General features: G+C 40.6%; 1 protein-coding gene across 6 annotated transcripts in view; it reads right to left on the bottom strand.

Annotated features, from left to right (window-relative positions):
* Nucleotides 1-24,810, bottom strand: part of FBXW7 (F-box and WD repeat domain containing 7) — a 179,490-nt gene that overhangs the window by 18,783 nt on the left and 135,897 nt on the right. For 5 of the 6 annotated variants that reach the window (XM_082051427.1, XM_082051426.1, XM_082051425.1 and 2 more), the window contains 3 exons: nucleotides 11,806-11,888; nucleotides 8,688-8,829; nucleotides 1,162-1,296 (listed from right to left, as the gene is read on the bottom strand). In XM_082051427.1, coding sequence (XP_081907553.1) covers nucleotides 1,162-1,296; nucleotides 8,688-8,829; nucleotides 11,806-11,888 — 360 coding nt within the window. Of the gene's footprint in view, nucleotides 1-1,161; nucleotides 1,297-8,687; nucleotides 8,830-11,805; nucleotides 11,889-14,188; nucleotides 14,427-24,810 lie in introns of those variants that run through there. The other variant, XM_082051428.1, reaches the window with a different exon arrangement.

The following is a 24,810-nucleotide window of genomic DNA, read 5'->3' on the forward strand; positions in this document are numbered from 1 at the left end:
TGCTTCCGACCCCTGCCCCAATGCTAACCAGCAAAGGAAGGCTGTGACACTTCCTGACTCATGAAGATATGATGCTATGGCAAAGAACAGAAGGGTCTTGTACATCTAAGTGTTCAAAAATAGGATATACACCAGAAAAAACATCACAAAACAGAGATACAGAACAGTCTTCACATAATAAGACCATGTTAAACACAGCAACCAAACACTAGCACCAGAATACCTTTGAAGAACTTGCTTTGTAATGTGTTAGTAACTAAAGACTTATGAAGACTTCAGCCCTCATGAAAATTTTCACATGGAAAACCCAACATGGGGGAGATCTGGCAAAACAAAATAGACTTCCTCCCCACTCCAAGCAACAAAACAATTTCCAATTCCCTAAAATCAATCAAGGTCAGAAATACCATTTCTAAATCAACTAAAATACATTCATTTAATAACTGTAGCACACTGGGTTTACAATCTTTCATACCACCCTCATATTCTAGCTGTGAGGACACCAACAACTACTCTTCTATGGACAGTATTTAGTTACACATGCTGAAAAGCACACATGGTGAAATAAAAATCTTAGTTTCTCTTTAACCTGATACAACATGATCTGATTTGTAGTAAAGGATTTACTGTAAGATATCTGCTTAATTAGAATTTGGCTTTCATCTTAGTGAGAAGTGCTTATCTGGGTTTACTTTTGTTTTTTCTGGTAGAGATTTCAGGGCTCTGTTTAAAATAAATTCAAAGACAACGTTCACAAACCCACCCATCACTTAAAGCATTAAACAATAATGGTTAAACTTACAGAATAATGTGCAGAAAGGTCTTGCATCCAGAGGAAATCTTTCTGAGTGCCCTAACAGAATTAGTTCTCAAAAAACAGCACAATCGGCCCAATTAAGATACAGAGATAATTTTAAAGCTACTGGGATTTTGTTCAAAGGAGTAATCTGTATTTCCAGGTATCTAAATGCCTATCAAGAGATAAGGCTACGTTAATCTGAAATTGCAGTTACTATGTTATGGCAGCGTATCAACCTGTGGACCTCTTTAACGTCAGTTTACATCACTGCGTTGGCAAAACCAAAGCCATAATGAGTGAGAAGTTTTTAAAAGGTGGCAGCAGAAGCGCTGCACAGTCCAGCATTAACCTGTATTTCTCACCTCTTTTGGGAGCAAGGAAATGAAGTCTCTTTGAAACTGGGGCTCTATCACTTGCATCATGTGTTTTACTTGTGTTGGTTCACAACTATCAATCAGTTCATCTAAAGCAAGTAACTTCTCTGGTCCACTCCAGCTCTGCAAGAAAAAATAAAAAACAAAACAAACAAACAAAACAAAACAAAAAAGAAACAAAAAGAAACAGTAAGCTTAGTTTAATATACTAGTTTACTGGTTTGGTTGATATTAATAAATGCCACTGCTTTGCCAAAAAGGCAAGTTAGGTGTCCTTGTCAACCTATATACACGCATATAAAGAGCATATTAAAAAAAGCCAGCAAGATAAATGCTCATGTTAATTACACAAAAATGAGAAGCTAATCAACACAAAATATTGAAAATTGCTACATTGATTCGTAAGCTAAGAAAGGATTTGTTCTACACACACATACAGATTAGCAATTAAATACATAATAATATTTAATAATAACAATTAAATTAATTAAGCTTCTTTTGAAGTTCATGAAATCTACACACATATTACTGACAATGAAGGGGTTGCAACAGAGCGCGCTCCCTCTTTTTCTCCATTTGCATTGAAGTGAGATAACATTTAACCTTTCTTTTTCATTTGGCAGACCAAAAACTTTAAATGAAACAAGATGAAAGGAAAGTAAAGAAACTTTCTCTGAAAGTACATTAGCTTATTGCCTGCTTATTAGTACAATATGTCCCTCAGTGACAATGCTGTAATTTCAGAATCTTGGCTATAAACCAACGTGTACTTTGGAAGTATCAATTTACACTTGAATAAACAGAGAATTTTGATTGGTAATTTTCTTACTTCACATTTTTACTAATGGGCACCATAAAATTTCAAGATTTTAATAAGGCACTCATCTGAGAGCACAGCAGATTAACAGCATCATTTGCAGAAAAAAAATAATAACTGAATATACTCCACATCTGAAAAGCACGCCTTAAACTCATCTGTGCTCATCAAAGAGTTTTGATTTGTTATGTGAAAACAATTTAAAGAAAAAAATAATTTCTATGGGAGAAAACAACAGCCACTGCTAACTGATTTAGCAACAGAATTAGAGCATGAACAAAGCCTTAGAGAGGACAGAAAATGAGACATCACAGTTTTGAGAGCAGATTCACATTCGTATTCTTGAATGTCTTCTAGAGTGACATTTACAAGCAAATTAGCACATACAAATGATATTACGGTTACGGTAAGAGGCTAACTGAAATTAAAAAAAAAAGGCAAGATACCTTACAATTAAGATTTCTGTATTAATCTGCTATGTATCTCAGGACCTTTATTACTCATGCTCCAAATTTCTGTTCTCTGGATTTGATTCTGACAACTCCGGTCTCTTTGGAAGCAAATGCAAAACAGATAAAGACCTGGCTTTACTCGACGTAGAAAGATCATCACATTGCATCACTTCTCCCCAGTTGTGAAAACACTTAGAATGTCAAGAAAAGTATCAAGTTGCTCCAAAGGAGGTCTAGATTGGATATGAGGAAAAACTTCTTCACAGAAGGGGTTGTCAGGCATTGCAACAGGCTGCCCAGGGCAGTGGTGGAGTCCCCATCCCTGGAGGGGCTTAAAAGATGCATAGGTGCTTAGGGACATGGGTTAGAGGTGGACTTGGCAGTACTGGGTTAACGGTTGGACTGGATGACCTCAAAGGTCTTTTCCAACCAAGACGATTCTGTGATCATTCACCCACAGGATGACACACCTGACTTTCACGAGACCACCAGGGCAGGGAAAGCAGCTTTGAGCTGTGCTCACCCTGAAGCGAGCAGCTGCCGGCACTGCTGTCAGAAGGCAGGCAGCGCCTGGAGCTTGGGCAACCCCCTTACACACCTGCTCCACAACACAGACGTGGCAGATGCTGGAGGGGAAGGACATTCCTATGACCTGAGCCTTTCCAAACGCTGCCAGAAGTCAGTAAAATAGTCTAAACTGGCCTGAAAACTAAACTGGCCCCACCCGTGTGTGTGTATGCAGGTTGTCACCATGCAAGATGAGGGTTTCCGTCTCTCGTATCTGATACCTCAGAATATTAAAAAGAAACAGGAATGTCTCACCATAAACTGCAGCAGTGCTGTTACAAGCAGCTTTTATTATACATTTCTTTCAATAGAAACATTTGCATCAGAGAGCACTTCTCCATAAACCATGCACTGAAGAACTGTTTATCCCACCAACTTTCCAACTAGTGTTTGTTTCATTAACCCAGAGCTGATGTTGGGTACAAACGTTTGCAATCTTTAATCTCCTCTGTCAGCCGTGTTTGAATTTTGGAGAATTAAAAAAGGGAAAAGTATTAACTGTGCAACTTCCTTATAATATAAATTTCTAAGGTCAGTCTGCCCTTAATTTATAAATAGCTACATTTATTAAATTAGAACAACTCAACCTGAAGAGCATTGTTTTTTGCTGTGCCAAACATTACTAGCAGTTATAAACATGATACTGATTAATAATTTCGCTGTACACTATCTTAATCTGTAACTCTCTCACACTCAGACATTTCTAGTTTTAAAATATAATCCAGATCTGAACAGCAAATGGAAAAGATTCAAGAATGAGAAAGAGATGCTAATGAATAAAAGCAGCACCCTCTTTCATCTGTCCGTTCACCATTAGGGGATGGTTACAGGCAGCTTCCTGAGGCTCTTTTTAAGCAATCAGCTGCTACAAAATGTTTTCTCTAGGACACTGTCCCCTCAGTCTTTCATTTAAGCAAACAAACCTCCAGCTATGGCTGGTAAGGGGTCTCTGAGGGAAATGTTTGCTGTGGAAAATTGGGATGAAGCCTTGCCAGATTAACACAACTGTTTGCATTGACGGCAAGACTGGTGAATTACTGTTTCTGGGCCCCACAGCTTGATCTGTTTGCAAGAACAGTTGCAGGTAGCACATTGAACAGAGACGGTAAGAAATAAGTTTGTGGCTTTGATGAGAAACAACACAGTGAACAAGTGTCACAGAACAGAAAGAAAAGTAAACATGTACCAGTTTGCAAAGTTTCAAACATTGTAGATGACCAAGGACTTCTGAGATGTGGTGTAGTGGATTTCTACCATGCAACTACCTTTTAAATTGAAGATCCTTGTAAAGAATATATCTTTAAAATGCATTTGTTTGATTGGTTCTCCTCGTCTTCGAAATTTAATTTAAACTTAAAATAAAGCTTTTATTATGCGCAGGGGTTCCCCTAGAAAAGGTAAGTTGAGGATTCATTCACATACCCCTTGGAAAGCCAGCAGGCACTTCACATACTCTTTGAATGATCTGAGACTCCTCAACAAGCATCCCACCTCTTCCCTCCCATTTCTCCGAGGAGGTGTTCATTTGTCAGCCGAGGCCTTTTGGCTGGTTCATACCATTTCCTCAATCAGCAATACAGTTGCTGCAACCATGGCACTACCTACCTGAAAACTACTCCTTATTCTCCGTTGCTGTTATGTTCAAATGTCCTTCCTTTCTTTTTCAGGCATGTAAAACAGCTATATAATCAATATAAATTACGTCTTTGCTGCTTCTACAACTTCCACCTCATCTCTCCTGTCTGACCTGCCACCTATCCATTTATCATCTTCTGTTTCTCCACCTCTACTCTTCTGTGATCTACACTTTCCTATCGCACAGCTCTCATGTGCTAGCTCCAATTTGTACAATTAAAGTTTGTAGCAATTACTTTTTTTTTTCTATTATAGGTATATTTAGGACACCTATTTTAAAAGGTTTAATTTCAGGGTGCTGTTCTCCATTACTTGTCCTGTTAATAGAGGTCTGACATTATAGAGACCTGCAAGGAAGGGCTCTTCTGGGGCCTGCTTCTGTCTGACTCTTGGGTCAGCCACCAAGAACCCTGCCATCCTCCCCCTCAAAGGGATCTCAGTCTGGATAAAAACAGCACATAGGCAAAATCCACTGAAAGAAACACTGTCTACATCAGCAAGTAGTTTGTCACAACAGGAGGCGTCCAGGAGCCTCTGGTGCTGAAGCCCCCACACCAACCCATTTATAAGACCTAGTCTGGTCCCCTGGGCTGAACATCTGCACCACATGTAATGTGAACCATTGGACAACGTAGAGCTTCTTCTGAAGAGTCTAAATTGTGTGTATCAAAAGAGCCCTGAGACCCAAACCAAGGGGAAACATGCAGGCATGATCAGCAGATTTGCTGCAAGGCTGCACCATTCCCTGGAAACAAACTGATAATGCTGACACAGCAAAAAGGGGTGTGCTGCTGTAGTGCAGATCTCTCCCATCCTGTGTGTAGGAGTTGCACAGAAACACCAAACCCTTGACCTTGTCCCACCATGAGATACAGAGCAGAAAATCCTGCAGTGCTGGTCATGATATAATCTTTACCGCCTGCTTCATGTAAGAGGTGGACTATTCAGTCACACATTTATGCATTCATGAGTGTCTTCAGAAGAATAAGAAATGGAGAATGGTAAGTAATTTGAATTTAGGCTTAGCCAACTGCTTATGCAAAAGACCAACGAAGAGTATTCTTACCAGCCAGAAATGGCAAAAGCCTTTTAGACACTATCTAAACTGCTGAGAAAAAAATGCTCCCAATTTTAGGTAAAATAATAGCATTCACTAGTTACTCAGTTATTTCCTGCGTATGGAACAACTTTTGAACATCAATTTGCCAAGAAAACACACTTTTTAATCACATTACCTAAATAAAATTCAACACTCTAAATATTTGAAGTGGGAATAATGAAGAGAGAGAGAAATTAACAAAAGTGATACCATCTCTGACTGAACTTAGCATGCAGGTGATTTTTTTTCATTTTGGCAAGCAACTTGATGACTTAACAAATATATCCTGCTTCTAATAAAATACATTTTCTTGTGAAAGAAAAAATCTTGTAAAGATTCACTTGGGCACTGAGTTTTAAGGTCTTATAGCGGATATTAAAAAGACCTGAAGCCAAAAGCCAGTGTAAAAAAGAAAAAACAAATAGGTCTTTAAGAAATTAAATGGTTTGAACCTATTAAAAAGCTTTTCTGTTCTTCCTTCCAGACTTGCATTTGATTGAAATCAATATGTCTTTATTTTTAAAGGGAAAGTGCAACTACACTTCCAATTGTTTCTCCTTTCTGCATTAGTCTGTCACTTTCAACATAAGAGGCTTAGATCAACCATAAAACCTAACAGCAGCAATAACATATAAAAAATAAATTTTAAAAACCCCTAGAGGCCACCTTAAGTTTTCTTAGTATTTGAAGCATGGTCTTGCTTTTTAATTTGAAAAGATAACATGGGAGAACAACTGAAGGCCAATGTACAGGTGAGAGACTTCAAAATACCTGAGTATCCCTTGTTACTGACACCTTCTATGCCAAAGGACAGTTCTACTTTGAAACAGGACATACATCCAGCTAATGTCCCCCTGGAAATTAAGCTTTAAAATTAATTAGAAATATATTTTCATATAAAATAAGATAGTGCTATTAAGCAGGTTTAGCAGGCATACAGTACATAAAGAAGAAAGCTCTCCTTTTTCTGTAGAGGAAAAGCTTTGTATTGCAAGAATGATGCCACATGTGCCATTTAATTCTGCCCCTGGGCAGAGCTAGCTCCTCTGACTCTAACAATGTGCTTTTATCATTTGAGTGTTGAAGACTCGCCCCTTTCATAAAACTCACGTGGAAAATAAGCACACAGAAAATGAGATAGTTTGGCATTAGCCAAGGAGATGTAACATTGATATATGTGATTTTGAAAGTTTTTGGTTCTAAAATAAAGGACTCCTTTCTGTGAATACAATAAAAACTACCAGTGACAGAAGTGATCAATAAGTGCTGCTCGATGATCTCCAGTTATGAGAGGGAGGCCTCTCTCTCTCCCTCAAGAGTATAGATCAACATTTAGGAATTTAGTACTGCAACTAAGTATTTCGAAAAGCCAAAAGTATCTAATATATTTATTAAAGCATGGTTTCTACATTGCTAACCACAAATGTGAAACCCTAAAATAATAACAGCTCAGCCATGGGCAAAATTTCCATGGGCTTATTTCCCTTCTTCTGATCAAACAGCCGACAGCATTGCTTTTACTGTCAAGCACTTCTGCACCAACACTTCACCAACAATCTTCCTTTTAAAATATATAACTATTGATAACTACCTATCTTATGGGAGAAAATACACATTGTAGGTAATAAAACAGCTTGTTAGCACAAAGGCTTTAACATTACAAAAAGTTAAAATATGGCATAGTATTACATTATCATATATACAAAGTAGGACTGAAATATGATTCTTAGGGGTTAAAAAGACATACTTCTATGAACAGCCTAAAAAAAAAAACCCAATAATAATTAAATGTGAATATTTTTAATAAACTGAATGATGTGTACTAGAATATCATCATTCCACACTTGCACTGTTCTAAGCATTTTATAAATGTGTAAAAATAAAGAGGGAATGAGTTCTACATTATTAATGTTCAGAACTGACAGTGATCGAGATCAACAGTATTATGTGGCAGCATGTATCAAGCCAAAAGCACGCTTCTGCCTGCAAAATACTATGTTTGCTACTGTACCTACAATATTGCCTGTTACAGTAATTGAAACAATGCCTGTATTAGTTACTTACTCCTTTTGAAAATGTTTTTAGAAGTAACAGTTTATTAATCAAGATAGGAAGACATAATATTTCCATTTTTCAAATCGGGGACTAGGATTCATCCCTGTTTCTTAAAAATAGAGAGCAAAAATGTACAGTAAGGAGACCTCCACAGTACAGATTATGGAAGAGGAGCAGGAGCCTGCCCCAAACTGTGTTTGTGTTAACATACCCAAAATTGGCTTAGATGCTAACAGACTGGTGTCCACACAGATTTCAGTTCTGGCCTGCGCACGTGCTGCACAGCACTGCCGTTCACACCTTTTCTTTTGTCAGATTAAGTTTCAGGCATTGCTGAAGGCTGTTGCAAAGACGCAGGAAACCTCCTTCCTCCTCTGTTGTGTATGCAGGTACTGGCTGACATTGTGCTCAGTATACAAAGATCAGTAAAAATACTCATTGAGTTTCCCTTTCATCTTTTTTCATTAAATTTTTCTTTCTATTCTTAGAATACACCAGACTTATGATAAATTTAGTGCTATACCTGCACTGAAGCAAACCAAACACTAATACTAGTCTCCAAGTGAAAACACTTCACTTCAGCTTGAGGCCATAGAGGCAGATATTACATGTTGGACAGACCTTGCAGAAAATGCGAAAGCATCCAACAGGAAGGGTTATTCTATTAAGAAACAAGAGAAAGCACTTTTTGTTAATCCCTACAGTAACTAGCTGTAACAGGGAAGAAAAACTCCTTAAAGTTGACGCCCATTTGTTTTTCACAAGAGTACACAAAATCACTGACAGAGAACTTCTGGGATGTATGAGGACTGCCCCTACTGAAGCAGCCTTGTACTCAAGACATGGAAGTAAGCTGCTTCAGATGTTTATTTCTCTAAGCACTGGTTACCTGAAACATTTTCAGCCATTCCTGAAGGCCCGTTGGTGGCTGCACAGATGTAATGCGGCGACGCTGTTGTCCCTGGCCATTGGCTGCCCTCAGGTCCCCAAAAGTAGTAGGTGTGGCAGAGCATGGCACCAGCCCCGTAGTACTGCAATACAAATAAAAAGTGACAGTCGCATGTAAAACATTCAGAAAAATGTACAAGTCTATTGCAGAACAAAAAATTTAGTACAGAATTTGCAACTATTTAACTCTTTAACTTCAAGCAAAAGCAACAACATAAAAAATTGTTCTATCCTCACTCTAGAGCTCAGTTCCCTCACTTTCATAATCCGCCTGTTTCTACCACTGCAGTACTAATCCTCCAACTAGGGGGAAAATCAACATCACCTTTCAATGCTGAAAAATTACTACTCGTTAACTGGCCAGCAGCTTGTCCACATAGATGCAGGTTTATATATTCCTTTCCTTGCCAGAGCATTTACTTTCCTTCTGGGCTGCATTTGTGTCTTCTGACTGGGGATGCAGGGGACCAGAGCTAAACAAGTCTCACCTGTATGTGAAATGTGCTAGTACTGCTTCATCACCAGAGAAAAAAATACATCTATTTTTAGCTCTTAATATATTCTCTTGACAAAGAGACAGTAGTATCATGCAGTTCTAGTGGCTTAGTGGTTTGGAACTATGATTCAAAATACTCTAGACTTTTGAAGTTTTCATGTTGATGGAGTGACACAGGAATAAAAGGAAGGGGGGTGAGGTGAAGAGGGAAAAGGAGCCAAAGGTGTTCCCTGAATTACAGTTAGATTTTTTTACTCTGATACGTTAAAAAACAGCTCATTCATATGGGATGAAGCTTTTAAAAGAGCTGGGATTAAGTTGCTATTGTAGGAGTCTAAAGAAATACAGCTGACTGGGTTTTCTCTCCTTTTTTTTTTTTTTTTCTCATAATGTAAAGTACTTTGTTCACAGAATATCAAAGTTGTATTCCCTAGCAGGGAATGTGGAACTCCAGTAGTGTTTGCACAAGCATGAAAATTTTACATGCAGTGTGGGACTCCCAAAAACCACTTTGCTTTTGTGTATGATAAATCCAGCTTTTTAGTAGGTATGAGCTTCAGGGTTTTACCAACTTTTCTGTGGCTACAGGAATAGCTTCAAATGATGCAAGACAAGTTCATTTTAATATTTATCTCATCATACTGTATAAATATTTCACTCTACTCTTCCTTGCTCTGAAGGACTATCACAGCATGTCCTAACATTCACCCAAACTAGTAAATAAAAGTGAAGATTGATTTGAATAGGCTTATTTTTAACTGTTAATTTTACTGAATAATAAAGAGAAACAGAAACTGACATAAAAATACTGTTTCACAGATGTTATATGTAAAGAAAGTTCATCAGGCCTGTCAATTTTAAAGAGTGTCTGATCCTAGGGAAAATGGAAACAAATAGGCACAAGAACTGCATCATTTGCCTAAATATTATTTAAATAAAATATAATCAAACAGTTTTAAACAGGATCAGATTTAAGGATTCTTTTTAATGCCAAAAATGACTAAAAATCAATCAATATCAATTCAAAGTATTTTTTAAATAAAATCTGGCTTTACAGCTTACTCATCACCTGCACAAAGATATAGCAGAAGGCCCATCATTTAAGGTCCAAAATAAGGCTCTTAAAATTAGCTTCTACTGGTTCTGAGCAACACGTAGTCTTGAGCTTGCCTCAGTAGAACACTTATACTTTAATTTCTTCTGCTGTAAACTGGTTCTGAGTCAAAAACAGTTATTCAAAACAGGATATAAAAGTCTTTCTCCTTTGACCTGAGACTAAACCACAAGATTTTTTGTTCATAATTTATTTTTCCTTTATGTTTTCATTTCCCTGAAACAGACAGTCAGGCTTCTGTGGAAGCTGGACAAGTCTGGACAAGTCCAGTGGTTCCTCTGAAACTGACAGAGACACCTGACAAAAAGTGTACTTTGTCGCTCAACAGTTTACTCTTAGGGGAGTGCAGAGAATGGTGTGTCACCCAAAGAACTGGCGGCCAACAAGAGTGTTCTTCCACTGGACTGATTCAGAAACCCAGAGAAGCTGCCAGCTTGACAGGGATGTGGAGGTTCAATATGTGCTTCTCAGCAACGAGACATCACCTCTTTTTCTCTACTGCAGCATTTACACATCTGAAAAGCAACCCTGGAGCCTGTTTCCCCACACTGTCCTAACTTTTCACTCATCATCTGATAAACTCTTAAAGGAAAGACATAAAATATAAGTTACTTTTGAAAGATCCAACAGTGACTGAACACTGCTATAGTGTGTTCAAATGAAATAACATCCCCAGACAGCGTTGGGAAGCAAGTGCAATGCTTGTAGGAGTATTGATGCTTATTACAGAGAAAAAAACATAAAATGGTGTAAACCCAAACAGGATGGGAAGCAGCGTGACATCTGAGCACAACTGTTACGGCAACTCTGCAGTGAGCACTGCAGTTGTAAGATGTGCATCCAGGGCCCTGCTCTACCACTACTGCTCACATTTAGGAGTGCTTTACCCCGCAAAGCATCTGACTAGAACAGCAAGCAGCTATTTGTGCGATCTGGTGGAATTCAGGAGTAGTAAGGAAGCAGATTAAAACCCGTAATAATTTCATATTGTGGATAACAAGTACGTGTGTGTTCCTGTTAAGATCAGATGGTCTGCCCTGCCTACATAAATTTCCATTCTCTCATTCCTGTTACCATAGCAAAGCGATACATTTGATCACAGTTTGTAATAGTCTTAGGGTTTATCATTATGTCCCTTTTTAAAAATCTGATTTATTTTATTCCCAGGAATATTTCAGCCCTCAAAAAGTCTCTAAGTAAATGGGCATACCATATTTAGAATGAAACACAAACCTCAACCGAAGAAATGCAAGTCTGGCTACTTCATTAAAACTCATCTTCAGTTCACATCATTTAAATCAGCTGTGCAATATACGACTGCTGATACCACCCCTCCTTTCCTTTACACTGCTTTAATACTAAGAGGAGCCATGAATCAGGTTTAGCAATTGGTAAGACGGGATATACGGAAGAATCAGGATCCAGAGATCTGTTATTGCATTAAATTACCTTGTGTATTCTGAGACTTTGCAGGGTTTCTTTCCCAGAGAGAAAGAACGGACCTCGGAGCCATGGTCTAACTTTCTCTTCATCTGCAAGGTGAGGGAAGAGAGTAACAACATGGATTTAGTTACGTGACCAGCCTTACTTACGCGTACCTCTGTAAAATTAATCCATTTTTACCTTTTTCCTTTAGTATCCAATTTCAACAAAGCTGACACTTACAAGATAGTTTAAAGCAACATTTTAGTTTCTAGCTTCAACAACATTTGATACGTGTTTATTACGGTGTATGCATATATTATTCCTCTTTTAGGGTCCAAAACCAATTAGAAGTACATTCTTTTAATTTCCAAATTTCACATGTTAAAAAGTGTGCAGAACTCTGTGTTGGTTTATTTACTGTTCTCTCTGTTCTCCTGGGGGGTGAGGGAAAGAACTAAAGCAAACTCCTTCATTCTTTGTGTTCAGGTTCATTGCTATGACTCTCATGGAAATGGTTGAATTTTAGGCAGCCTATCTACATTATAAACCAAATATTCATTTCAAGGCCTAGAAAGAAGAATTCAAATATATTTTTTCTGTTGTCTACCCTTTTATTTTAATGCTGTACATTGAAAGCATTTATAAAACTGCAGTAAATCTGACAGATTAATCAACATTTTTACAAGAAGGCTAAGGATGAAAAACACTAAACCTCGGTCTTGAATGTCACCCGCAATTAGATATGATCAAAACCAAATAATGAGCAGGGCAGCTGCTAAAAGGGGAAGCCAGTCTGCAAAAATTACCGAAGAGATGGAAACCAGTGAAAGCCATATTTATCCAGTCAGACAAATAAAGATTACTTTCTACATATTTGGGTAATCTTTAACCACAGGCTTTTGGACTCAATGAGACATACAAATGCCAAATGCAATTTCTGAGTTTCTGCTGGTTTTCTTGTTTTAAGATGTGATACACCAAAACCACTTTAGCCAGCAGAAGGATACTTACTGCTGTTTACAATTGTGAGCTACAGAATGTATAAACTAGCTGTGTAACAATTCTGAGTTTAGTTTGTCTATTTACTCCCTTTTTTTTCAAAATTTCATCAACAGGATTCTCTAAAGCTTATATATTTTTGTTGACTTTTTTTTTTCTTTTAAACTTTTAAAATACCTTTATGGGTTTGCCTAAAAACAGCTATTGAAGATCTTATGTTTTGTTTAGTTATTGACTACAAAGGAAAGATAACTAAGATTAACTGTTCTCTCTTTTTTGCAGGAACAGCTACAATGCAACCAGAAGATCTTGCCTTCTAGCTGTGTTTTCTTGGCCGTGCCTCACATGGGACACTCCACAGCATCTCACCAGACAAGCATGCAGCCAGAACCGCCCCGAGCGCTGCCGAAACATCAACCTCACCCTCGGCTGCTTCTCAACGCCCCATAAGAGCAGCCCCCCGCGCTTCGCTCAGGAAAATCAGTTGTAAGCATCACTGAAAAATAATGGCTATCATCTTTTATCACTGTGCTAGATGAAGGAGCCATCAAAATTACTGGAAGCATAAATAAGATGTTTTAACATGAATTTCTGTATTTGATGATAGACTTTTCAGAAAGGATTTTTTTCCTATTCAAGGAAATTTTTTATTTCCTGCTTGCGTTTCTGAGAGGTTATCATCATCACACTCCTCTTCTGCTTCTCGTAAGAGGGAGATGCAGTTTTCCAAAAGCACACCTAAAAATAACGAGTACGAAGCCTGCAGAATAAGCAGCTACAGTGATTTACCCTTTAGCATTAGCAAAGAAAACAATACGCAGTTCTCTATTCTGTTGCCTAATAATGATTTTGCCTATTTCTTCTGGTACGTTATTTTCTTTTCAGGTATTTTAGGGAACTTTCTCATGGGGACCACCACACAGACCAACTTCCAGCATCTCAGAAGGTGCTAAGTAAATACACGGTCAAAAATGTCGTTTACCATACGAAGAAGATAAAACTTTCTCTACAGCAGAGAGATCTAGTGACAAGATTTAGACGTGAGTAAGGCGTCTGTGTAACCGAAAAGCATGAACCGCCGAGCAAACATCTCGGCAAGTATTTATTCTGTCGCTAGGAAAACACAACTCCTTTAGACAACGTTTATTTATCGAAATAACTAAGATTGCAGTATATTAAAAAAAAAAAAAAAAAAAGGCAGCAAACAGTATTCCGCATCAGCAGCCGCCACCAGGCGCTGGCAGGTCTCCCCGGCAGCACACACTGCAGCCCCAGCCGCCGCCGGCACGTTTCCGCCCGCGGACCGCCGGCGCGGAGCGGCAGCGCGGAACACGCGTGGACCCCGCGTCCTCCGCCCCTCCCGCCCTCCCTCCCTGCCCGCGTAGCTGGGGTGACGGGGGGCACTCACTTTGTAGAAAATCATCTTGAGGGTGCCGTAGAAACCCATGGTGTCGGCGCGCTTCCCCTTGCGCGGCTGCGGCGCCCCGCGGGCCCGGCGGCCAGGCAGGCGCTGGCAGTACAGCCCCTTCTCCGGCAGGTAGGTCACCGCCTCCCGCGCCGACATGCTCAGGCACGGCGGGCGGCGGCGCGGCTCGGCTCGCCTCGGCCCTGCCCTGCCTGCGCGGAGCCCGGCTCCCCCTGCCCGCCGGCCTGCCTGCTTGCCCGCCCGCCTGCCTCCTCCCGCCCCCCGCCTCCCCCGGCGCCCGCCCCGTCCCCTCCCTCCCCGCCCGCCTCCGCAGCGGCGGCGCGGCACTGCGGGCTGCGCGGCCGGGAGCGAGCCCGGGGGCCCCGGCGGCAGGAAACCGCCCCCGCCCCGGGAAAAGAGGGGGAAAAAAATTAGCGCGCCGTGGGTTGAGGCCATTCCTTGCCCCCTCCCCCCTTTTTCCCCCCTATTTCTCCAAACCGGCTCGGGGGCCGGGGGCCTGCTCCCCAACCCTCGCTCTGTTCCCCCGGTGCCACACGCTTCACGGTTTTCCAAGCGGGAGCAAAACAAGCTCATTTCCACTAATTATAATTATACCGTCGCCCTCAGCGAGCCTGGCTGGACTTGTACATGATTGTAGTCCGTGGACGGACGCAAATTAGTCCTTCAAAAGTGCGGTTAATTTTAGAATAATTTAAAATACCCTACAGTTTCGCCAGGGGAAAAAAATATGCTGAAATACCCTCTATTGGCTAAACAACAGAATAAACAGGGTTTGAGGATTTAGGAGTTGAAAAACGCGAATCCAGCAATTATGTAACATACATTAAAACCTTAATTCGCAGCACAGCAGCGGTGCAGCTGCAAAGCACAGGAGCCGGTCCAGGGCTTCCCCGGCCGCCCCGGATCCCCACGCACCTGGGGCAGGCTGTACGCACACACGCTCCCCGCCGGCAGCGCAGCCCGCAGGCGATGCCAAGCCATCTTAGCTCTGTCTTCAAACACAAATCCTCCCATGAAGGATTCTCACCTGTCTTTCAGTGAAAGCACAAGGAAAGCCCTAGGTAATTACTTGCTAAAAACGCTCCTTTTGTGGTTGTTTCCTACTCTGCGCACATCAACAGATCTGTTCAATTCACCCTTACTGTTCGATTCAAGGGCACTGAAGTTCTGACATATGGTTGGGCTCTCAGACAGATACCTGCAACCAGCACAGCAGATAGGCGGCCTTTATTTATTTTTTAATTTCTATACAGACAACTCAAATAAGAGACTCCAGCCCCCTCCCCCCCCCCCCCCCGCAAAGTTTTCTGCCCAAGTTCAGAGCAGAAGAGAGCATACCCAGAACATGATCTGAAGCCACAACGTTCCCCTATAATTTTCCCCAGGTGCAGCGGGAACTGGAGATGCTCAGCAGCCCTCCAGACCGATACACTCAAACAGAACCAAACACGTAGTCAGTTCTGGTTGACCTGAGGGAAAACCATCTTTATCATCCAAAGCAGTACAAGAAAAGCAGAAAAAAGAACACATCTAAAGGAGTAGAATTACTTTCTGTAAAACCCATCAGATTCCTTAAAAAAAAATCTCATGTATTATTACTTTGTAATAACTAAGTGTGCCAGGTGCTCAGATAAGGCAAAATCACTACCCCATAGCACACAAGATCCTGCTTCTGTACAGTTTTACATATCTCCTATCCAACACTAAGTCCTCACAGTCTTTTTCATCTCCCAGTGAAAATGGTTCTGCCCATCAAACCTTGGCATTTATGCCATTATCCATTAAACTGCAGTGCTGTATATTTTATGAGAACAAAATGGTCTTGAGTTGACTTCATACCTCAGACGTGAACAGAGCTGTACATATCCCAGGAGACTATTACTGTCTTCCTTTGCTAGCACATCACATGCAGAGGGGAAGGAAAAAAACCCACACAGGCTGCACATACACATTAAATAATCACAGGAAGCAAATTAATACCTAAATCATCAGAGTAAGAAAGAATTTGAACAATATCACTGTGGGGATTCAAAGTACTTTATATATATGCATGCATAGTGCCCCGTAATGTTCAGGACTATCTCTGCCCCTTTTCCAGTCTGTGAGCACACTCAATGCAGAGGGGGCACGACAGCTACACTTCAGCATTGGGCAGTGGCAGAAAATCTTCAGGGATCAGCCTGTCCCCCAGTCCAAAGGCAAGTGTAACCTGATAGCATAACTAGATTGATCTTTTGAACAAAATATGCTTTGGAGCTAGCAGTCAATGAGTCAAATAATAATTAGAAATTACTATTTTCCTCTCTTTTGGATGGCTATTACTGCCGATTCCCTCTCTTTTGATAATGATTGGCAGATATTCTCTCATGGTAAAAAAACCCAGTGACTTAACTGCTGGTAAGGACCCACATAGTAGCCCAAACAATCATTTGCCAGTGGCAGAAAACTTGGTGTTCTGCACAAAAGGTTTTGGGTTTTTCCTAATTTTAGACTCAGATACCACAGACAGAGTTTGACATTTGAACGGTGGCCATCTTTCATCTAGCAGTCTGCCTTTCTGCAAGCAAGAGACAAAAATTGCATACAGATACGGCTTTGGTTCTCACTTACTTAATATTTTTCTCCGTATTGGCCACAAACAAAGAATCATCCGCTCTACCTAAAGTTGACAGTCTGGGTGGTAGCAAGACTACTCTAGTTGGATGTCTGCTCTTCCCCAAAATGCTTAAGCACAGCCTGGGCACTCTGCAATCAATGGAAAGGAACATGCTTCACCAGTGGCTAAGGGCACCTACTCTTAAGCTCCTGCTATAAATTACTGTTTAGGAAGAGCTTTCTCCCTCTCCCTTGACTTTGAGAACTCCACTGTCCTCCAAAAAATTTAGTGTTGTGAATACACCACACTCTCAATTGTAAGAAATTACTTAAGGCTTTGCAACAGGAAACTGCCCAACCTGGGAAGATGGAGCAGCGCTGCAGGACACGCTGCACCTTCCAGCAAAATACAATGGTGGAAGAATAAGACCCCAAACCCTCAGATGCTTTTGAGAACCCAACAGCAAGTAGCAGAGATTTACATCTCTACTGGCATTTGCAACAATATTTATTACAGTAACTTAATATGCTCTAAGAATACCTAGTGGTATAAAGTACATGCTCATCACAAATTAAACCGCAATAAGGAAACCCATCATTTATAAAGGAAACCTATCGTTTATAAAGAAATGTTAAGAGAAAAATCAAAAGTTCCTATGTTTCTTTCCCTATTCAATATATAGTCAACTTCAAAGTTTGATTTTATTTTATTTAAGCTGAAGGTAATTTTTCTAGTTTTTAAAACCATAAACAGCATACAATTAATGACATTTAGAAAAATGTCTACGCCAAAATTACATAGTTTTCAGTGGACACAAGTCCAGTCTTATTTCCCCTCAGTACTGCCAGCTCTTAATTAATAAAAATTCACACCATCCAATTCTTTTCCTGTTGGCAACATTTCTAGCACCTTTACCAGTTTGTCATGTGGCATGCTGTAATTAAGACCGTCTATTACTTCTAATGAAAGACTAGAATGAATTACAGAAATCACCCGTAGAGCTATATAATCCCCAGAAGAACAGAGATTACAGTGCAACAGACCAAAGAAACAATATTTTTTATTTACTCTTTTTCCTTTTTGGTTGGAGAAACATTTTTGAGTGCAGAGACCACAGGATGGTCTGGCCATGGTAACAACCAGTCAGCATTTTGGAAGTACACTGGTGCTTAAACCATGAAATGCAAAAATAGTAATTGGCATTTAACATACACATATGTGCCTTAGCAGCATAATGTGTGCAGGAGGAGCTGTGGAGCAATATGGTTTGGTATCTCCATTAATATTGGTAAATGCATCATTCAGGACTGTGCCAGAAGGGATTCTGTGTACTCTGCACATTTAGCAGACATGAAGCAGACTGACTCCTTTAGAAACATTTCAGAGGGATTTTTGTGTGTTGTCTAATAGGATTGTGTTTTTTTTCCACCCAGGCAACTAAACATCCTAATCAAGTGGGGCCAAATCCTTCTCTGTGCAAGATTTACTTGGGAGACAGCGAAGACTACTCAGGAAGGACAGTCATGCTTAGTGATTTTTCACTTTCTCAAATTTGGACCCACTTAGATTTTAAGCACTTCCCTTCTGCTTGGTAATCTAGTTTGGGCAGCTGCAGCAGCCAGTGCTTTGTCTTCTGTATTCGACCTCTTCATCCGACCACATACTTCATTTAATTTGCCAAATGCTCTCATTCAGGCAAGAAACTGGCCCCACAGAGAGGTACTTCTGCCATCTGCTTTAGACATTTAACTACAGCTTAGCACACCTACATTTAAAAGCCTAAGTTCCCCATTCAGTCAATGAGAAAGGCAGATGCTGGAGTCCAACTTGTGTAAAGTTTTAGAAGATAAGAAAAAAATCCCATACAATAGCAAGTGTTAAGCATGTTCCAGAGTAACGCAGGGCAGTCCCTTCCTCTACAAAAGGGCACTGCTATTATTATCAGATATTTTTCTTTTTGAACATGTTATGACATGAAACAAGTGACTGAGATCTTCTTGGAAGTCCTACATTCTCATGGTTTCTCCTGGTTCAACTTTGGGCTAGACAATGACCTTAAAGCTGTCACTAATTTGAGATTTATTAGCATGCATCCCAGGTATTGAGCTGGAGCGATTTTATAGGTAAATACCATACCTGCAGGCAAGCCGAGACAAAGTTTTAGGACACTGATCAATTAAGGAAAAGTGATATTTTTGGATAACAGGCAAAGTTCAAGGGCACAGCATATGACGCACCTTATGACACACGTGTAACCATGTGTTTGTGTAGAATATACAATTAGCATTGATGCAACAGAACAGACTTGAAGTGATAAATTTAAGTGCACCAGTTTGTGACCAACAGCTGCTGCGCTCCAAGTATGAAGGGAGAACAAGCACAACTTTGCTTCCTGGAAGCAGTTTAGATGGAGGAATTTCTACTTAAAAGTAAATTCTTATAATGCCTGCAGCAAGCTTACAGAGGTCCACTCCAGCATGTTTGCCTCAACATAGTTACGAAAAGAAATGTAAGCTTTTGACCTTATGTACTACAAGTTAAACATAATCCTGCACAATGCAGTGTGCGCTGATCAGTAGCTTACTGATCAATGACACATTTTTGCAGTACTGATGAACTTAAGGTTTGGGATGAAGTAGGAAAAACAACAGGAACTCTGTTATGGGTGGAAGGACACAGAGAGGCACTACAGTAAATTGCACAGTCTTCTAAAGTTTACTTAAATGGACTGGAAAATGCATATTACGAAGTATGACAGGCAATACTGAATTGGTTACCCATTGTATGATGTTTCTTGGCAAAGAATTTAAGACTGCTTTCAAACTGAAATTTCCCACACATTATTATCCTTTATTTCCAAGCAAAGTAAGGTACTGTACAAAGTAAGGTACTGTACACCAAAGTTGGACATAGCCCCAAAGTTTTGTGGGTTTTTTTTGCAGGGAAGGAAATGGTGTAAATAGCAACTGAAAAATAAGAGTAATATTTATTAATAAATCCTTATTGTATTAGAATAGTATGAACTTTGATTATAAATACTATTTTAAAAGGTATACATCAGTAGCAGAGATTTCTCATAAACCACTTCCTTTTAACATTTGCCTTTCAAAAAATATTAAGTTTTAAATATATTTTGATAGGATTCAAAAGGCATGCTAGTTAATGGCTGCAAAAATAGCTTTGAAAAGGATTTATATATGAAGAGTATGTAACAGACTTCAACGTTGGATATTTAGAATAAACTTCAAATTATGTTTTAAGAGCAGGGAGATTACAAGACAGGCTTAATGTAATACGGCATCACCATGTCTCCAGCAGAGCAGAACTCCCCTCTGAAGGTCATACCTCCTGTCTTCTTTGTTGGTTGCCTGTAGTTGGGCACAGAACTTGCAACATATGCTTCAATGCTTAGGTTATTTTAAAGGAGTACAGCCAAAGCTGTCATACACTCTTTTATGAAGGGGGCAGTTCTACACAGTGTTTCCTGGCAGCAACACCAGCTCAAAGATGTCCCAGTCTCACCTGCTTATTCCCATCCCCAAATGTCTCTCGCCCTTATTTCTGCAGGAAGAAACATAGGCAGAAATGCTCTGTGAACCACATTCATTAACTGATATGGGGTGAGGAGAAATACTTGTAAGTTTTTGCCTTTGGGTTCTTCTTTTTAGAACCAGTTACTGGTTTAGTTTTCTACCATGCCTTTACAAACAACTGAGCCAGCAGAAGCAAATGAGCAATTCATAGGCAGGGCACAAACTTCTTGAGCCAGCTACACCACTGAGAAAAAGGTGACCAGAGTGTCCCATGCAGAGAGCATAAGCCTATTATTTACACCTAGAGGCATCATTCTCTCGACATTAGTGTGATGTGCATTTAAGCCAGCACAGCCATTGGAAAAAAAAAGCAGTACCTGCACCTGCGGCTGCCCTTGGCCATTCATTTCTACATTTGTGTCACCTCCTCAGGAGTGCCACCACAGCCTTCATTTTATGGCTGTGTGGTTAACTGGGGTGGCAACTGACCTACGGACACTTTTGCTGGGCTATTTTTCAGCCAGGTCAGATTGCCCATCTCCCTTGCTGTGTGGCCACAGAGATGTCTGTGCCAGCATAGCAAGAGGTGCAGGCCCGCTCTCCTTTTTAAGTTCCTCAAGCCCCCAGAAGAGCTACCTTAAACTCTTGCCAAGCTGCAGCCTTAGGTGAAACGGTAAGGAACTGAGGTTTAGGCTTTGTCCTCCCAGCCCAGGGGGCTGGAATGTTACCACAGAGCAACTTATTTGCATTGAAAAACATACTTAAGAAGTCTCTGTCAAATGGAAATGGACACTCAAATATTGAAGTTTTACCATAAAAGAAGCACAACAAGGTGAACCACAGGCAGGGGGTATAATATTAACCTTCCTTAAACATGTCATGTTAAAACTGCAGGGAGCTTGTCTCATTAGAACTGTGTATTATTTCACTGAAAAACAACAATAACAAAGTTTTCTTCCTAAAGCATTTTTTTTTTCCTTGTTAACAAAAAAAGATAAATGAAAACAAAAATATCAGTGGAGCTAGGCTTCATGTTGCTTTTAATTCCCTGTGACAGTAACCATATGCAAGTTTCCTACTGAGAAATCTTGTATGGTTTGTTTTAAAACTAGCAATATTATCATATAATAAACATTTTTCATAATGCATATTCATAAGGAGCAAAGTTAAGGTTGCTAATGCAACCTGCACGTTCACCTACTTGACTGTTTTCCATGCAACAGGAACATTATGAGTTGCTTTTTTGTGTTTTGTTTCTACACAGTATTGTTACATTATTCATTTTTCAAAGGAAGAAGGTATTACATATAATGCATCTTGCAAAACATTCACTAATAGCAGCAGATCTTCGTAAGAACTGCATCTCCATTCATTGTGCTCCTATTAAAGTTAACTGTAATCTATTTATTATATCATTAAACTTAATATATTGTAAGATGAATTCTATTTATAGATGCAGTAATAGCTGTGCTAATCATTCAAGTTCACATTGAACAGGGCTCTGCTTCTATCTGAGACACAGCAGCAGTTGCTTCAGAGACCAAAGTACATCCTTAAATTTCCCAAAGAGGTGACCTTGCGCATGATATCCTTTGGTCAGCCTGGTGTCACCCTGCCCCATGGCAAAGCCTCTGCCCACCGCTGGCACCCACGCTTGCTCCGTGGAGGAACGTGGCACTGCACGTCCCATCCCAGTTCCTCCCTCGGACCACTCTCCTCCCTGATGTCCTCACACCGAAGCCAAGGGCAGGGGCTGCCAGGCCAGCCGCCCCCTGGAGACAGGGTATTCAGTGTGGGGCAACAGAGAGACAGCAGTCCATGTCTTATTCTTTGGGCACTTAGATAGTCCCTTTCTTTCTAAAACACCACCCCTGGACTCCATTTTTAGTAATTTCATCTGCTATTCCTATTATAGCTGCTTACAGATTCTGCATGTGACATAGTCCATAAAGTTAGAAAAACATGCACTTGAGACTGTTCTTCAATCCCACCATAGGTGCACAGAGCACAAGCCCTTCTGCTGATCAACAGATGATGACCACAATACTAAAAAGAAACAGACAAAAACACAAAAAACCACACCCTAATAGAGATCAGTTCCTTTTTTCAATATTTCAACCATAGAGCTGAGTTGGTTTTATTTTGACAAAAATGTTTCCAAATCAATGAAGCATGCATTTCTGTCTTTGAACACTAGTGGTCTAACTGTTTTCACTCAAATATAAGCAGGTTGGGAAATCACCTTTGTACAGAAAAATAAAAGTTTACGTGGACTTGGAAGACTTTCCAAAAATGTCTGTCCTTTGCACTGAGTACAAATAGAGCACTGGTATCTACTGCCTGTTTTCAGTTAAGTTTTCATTTTTATTTTCTTTGAAGACAGCTTAATTTTGATTGCCAAGAGAAGTTCTTATTTATCTGGCATAATCTATAGAAATCTATTTACAAAACAGTTTGTCTCTCATTTGTGGTACATGAGAGTGACAAGGGGTTAGTGGTGAGCCTTTAGGCTACAGACAGAATTCCTGGCATTATAGATTATACCAGAAGGATTTAGAAAGAATTTGAAGAAAAAAAACTATTAAAAATGTCAAATATCTTTTCCCACCTGCATTACCTAAAGAGTGTACGAAAGCTGCAACACCAAGCATTCAAAGGAGTTCGAAACAACAGATGTAAGATGCTTTTACTCCTAAAAAGCTGCTTACCAAGACAGCTCTGTGCATGGTACACAGTAAATCAGACACACATTCTGTAGAAAAAACAGCATCTGAGGTTGGAATTTAAGATACATCGTTACCCACCTGTGCACATGCATCAGGTTTGCAAAGGCAAACTTGGGAACGTTTTAGGCATGGCATCCTGCCAGGATTTTATAATGTCAAGGGAATTTAACTTTTCCCTCCTCATCTGCGAACACTTTGTTTGGTGTGCCAGTGGCACGGAGCAGCCTGAGCCCCCAGGAGATGCCTCACCGCTGCAGGTCACCAACAGTGAGGAATCCGCTGCAACAGCACTAGAGGAAGATGAAACATGATATGCCACTAAGTTTCAGGGCAGGCAGCTGATAGCATTGAATCTTGGCTTTGGAGAGGAGTTTGTTCTGTCGAACGTGTATGAATCTCCTGGGTCCACTCCCATGCGTGCTTCTCCGTAATCATCATCCCCAAGGTCTTTCGTGCCCCTGTCCTCTGCTCCCTCTATCAATCTCCTGGCCCAGCAATTCTCCATTAGTTTCCTCCCTCCTGCCCTCTCCACAGCAGCTCAGTCTAACAAGATTTATTGTCCCACCTTATTACACCTTTCCCTTTGCATCGTCTTCCATGTTTCCTCCTTCCCTGGAACTTAGAGGAAGCATTTTTCTGTACCATGTCCAAGCAACAACAAGAGTGTGTCTGGACTGCAGGACATGAGGGATATTTGTTCCCCCCCCCTCCCAAGCTTGGCCAAATCTGCTGAGCAGCTGGAAGGAGCCACTGCAGGGAAGATTGGGGAAGATGCAGCTCTGCCCACGTTGCCTTTGGCTACAGTGTGCTTGGTGAGTCCAGGGAAAGGGTGCAGGTCAGTCTGGTCAGTGCCATGACCTGGTGGGACAGACACCTCACAGCCCAAAATGTCTCTGGTACATGCAAGTGGTCATTTTTTGCTCAACATACACTCTGTGCTACTGGTAAGTGATGGCAATAGTTATAAAGGGGATAATTGCACATTATATCCGCTTGATCGAGCTTCGTTTTCTCACCACAACCCATGCCTACGGTAGACCACAGAGAAGGGGATTTACTCATCCTCCACAAACCCTCATGATTTATTGCCATGACAACTCTCCCCTCTCCAGAGGCCTGGGGGAGCCACGACAGGAGATGGTTTCTCCCCAGTACATTCTTCTGGCTGTGGGGGAGATCGATGCCAAACCTTTGCACAGCAGAAATGAATGCCAAGCATGCCAGGGTCACACCAGATGCTTTTAAGTCTTGCTAACCCACTGTCATTAAGGTTATGCTGTGCAATTTCACATCAAAAGGGGATACAGGCGCAGTGAGTGAGCCAGCAAACCAGCCCCATCTAGACTCTTTTCCCTGAACGGGTGCTTCCAGACTAGAAACCACACAAATGCTTGCCTGCCTCCACAAGAAATGTGGCACTGCATTATTTAGGGTAGGTAGTCCCTCATCCAGATGAGAAGGATGAGAATTGCTTACTTAGGTAAGATTAGAGATAGATACCTCTAATACATTCGAGCCCAGAACAGGTATTTATAACAGAGATCTCTAATAGAACATGGAAAGTATGAAATAAGGTGGCTCATCTCACAGTGTTTCAGAGGTATTTTCAAACAGTGCTACCTGTATGAAACCCAAGAACCACAGCATAAAAAGGAAAATGGCTATACCTGACCACTGTTGTGTCTAAATTTCCTTTGGGAAACCATTTTATTTAGTGCACATTTATACTCCTTTTATCTAGCTATAATA

This window comes from Streptopelia decaocto, assembly GCF_964273445.1.
Source record: "Streptopelia decaocto genome assembly, chromosome: 4".
Classification (NCBI taxonomy): Eukaryota; Metazoa; Chordata; class Aves; order Columbiformes; family Columbidae; genus Streptopelia; species Streptopelia decaocto.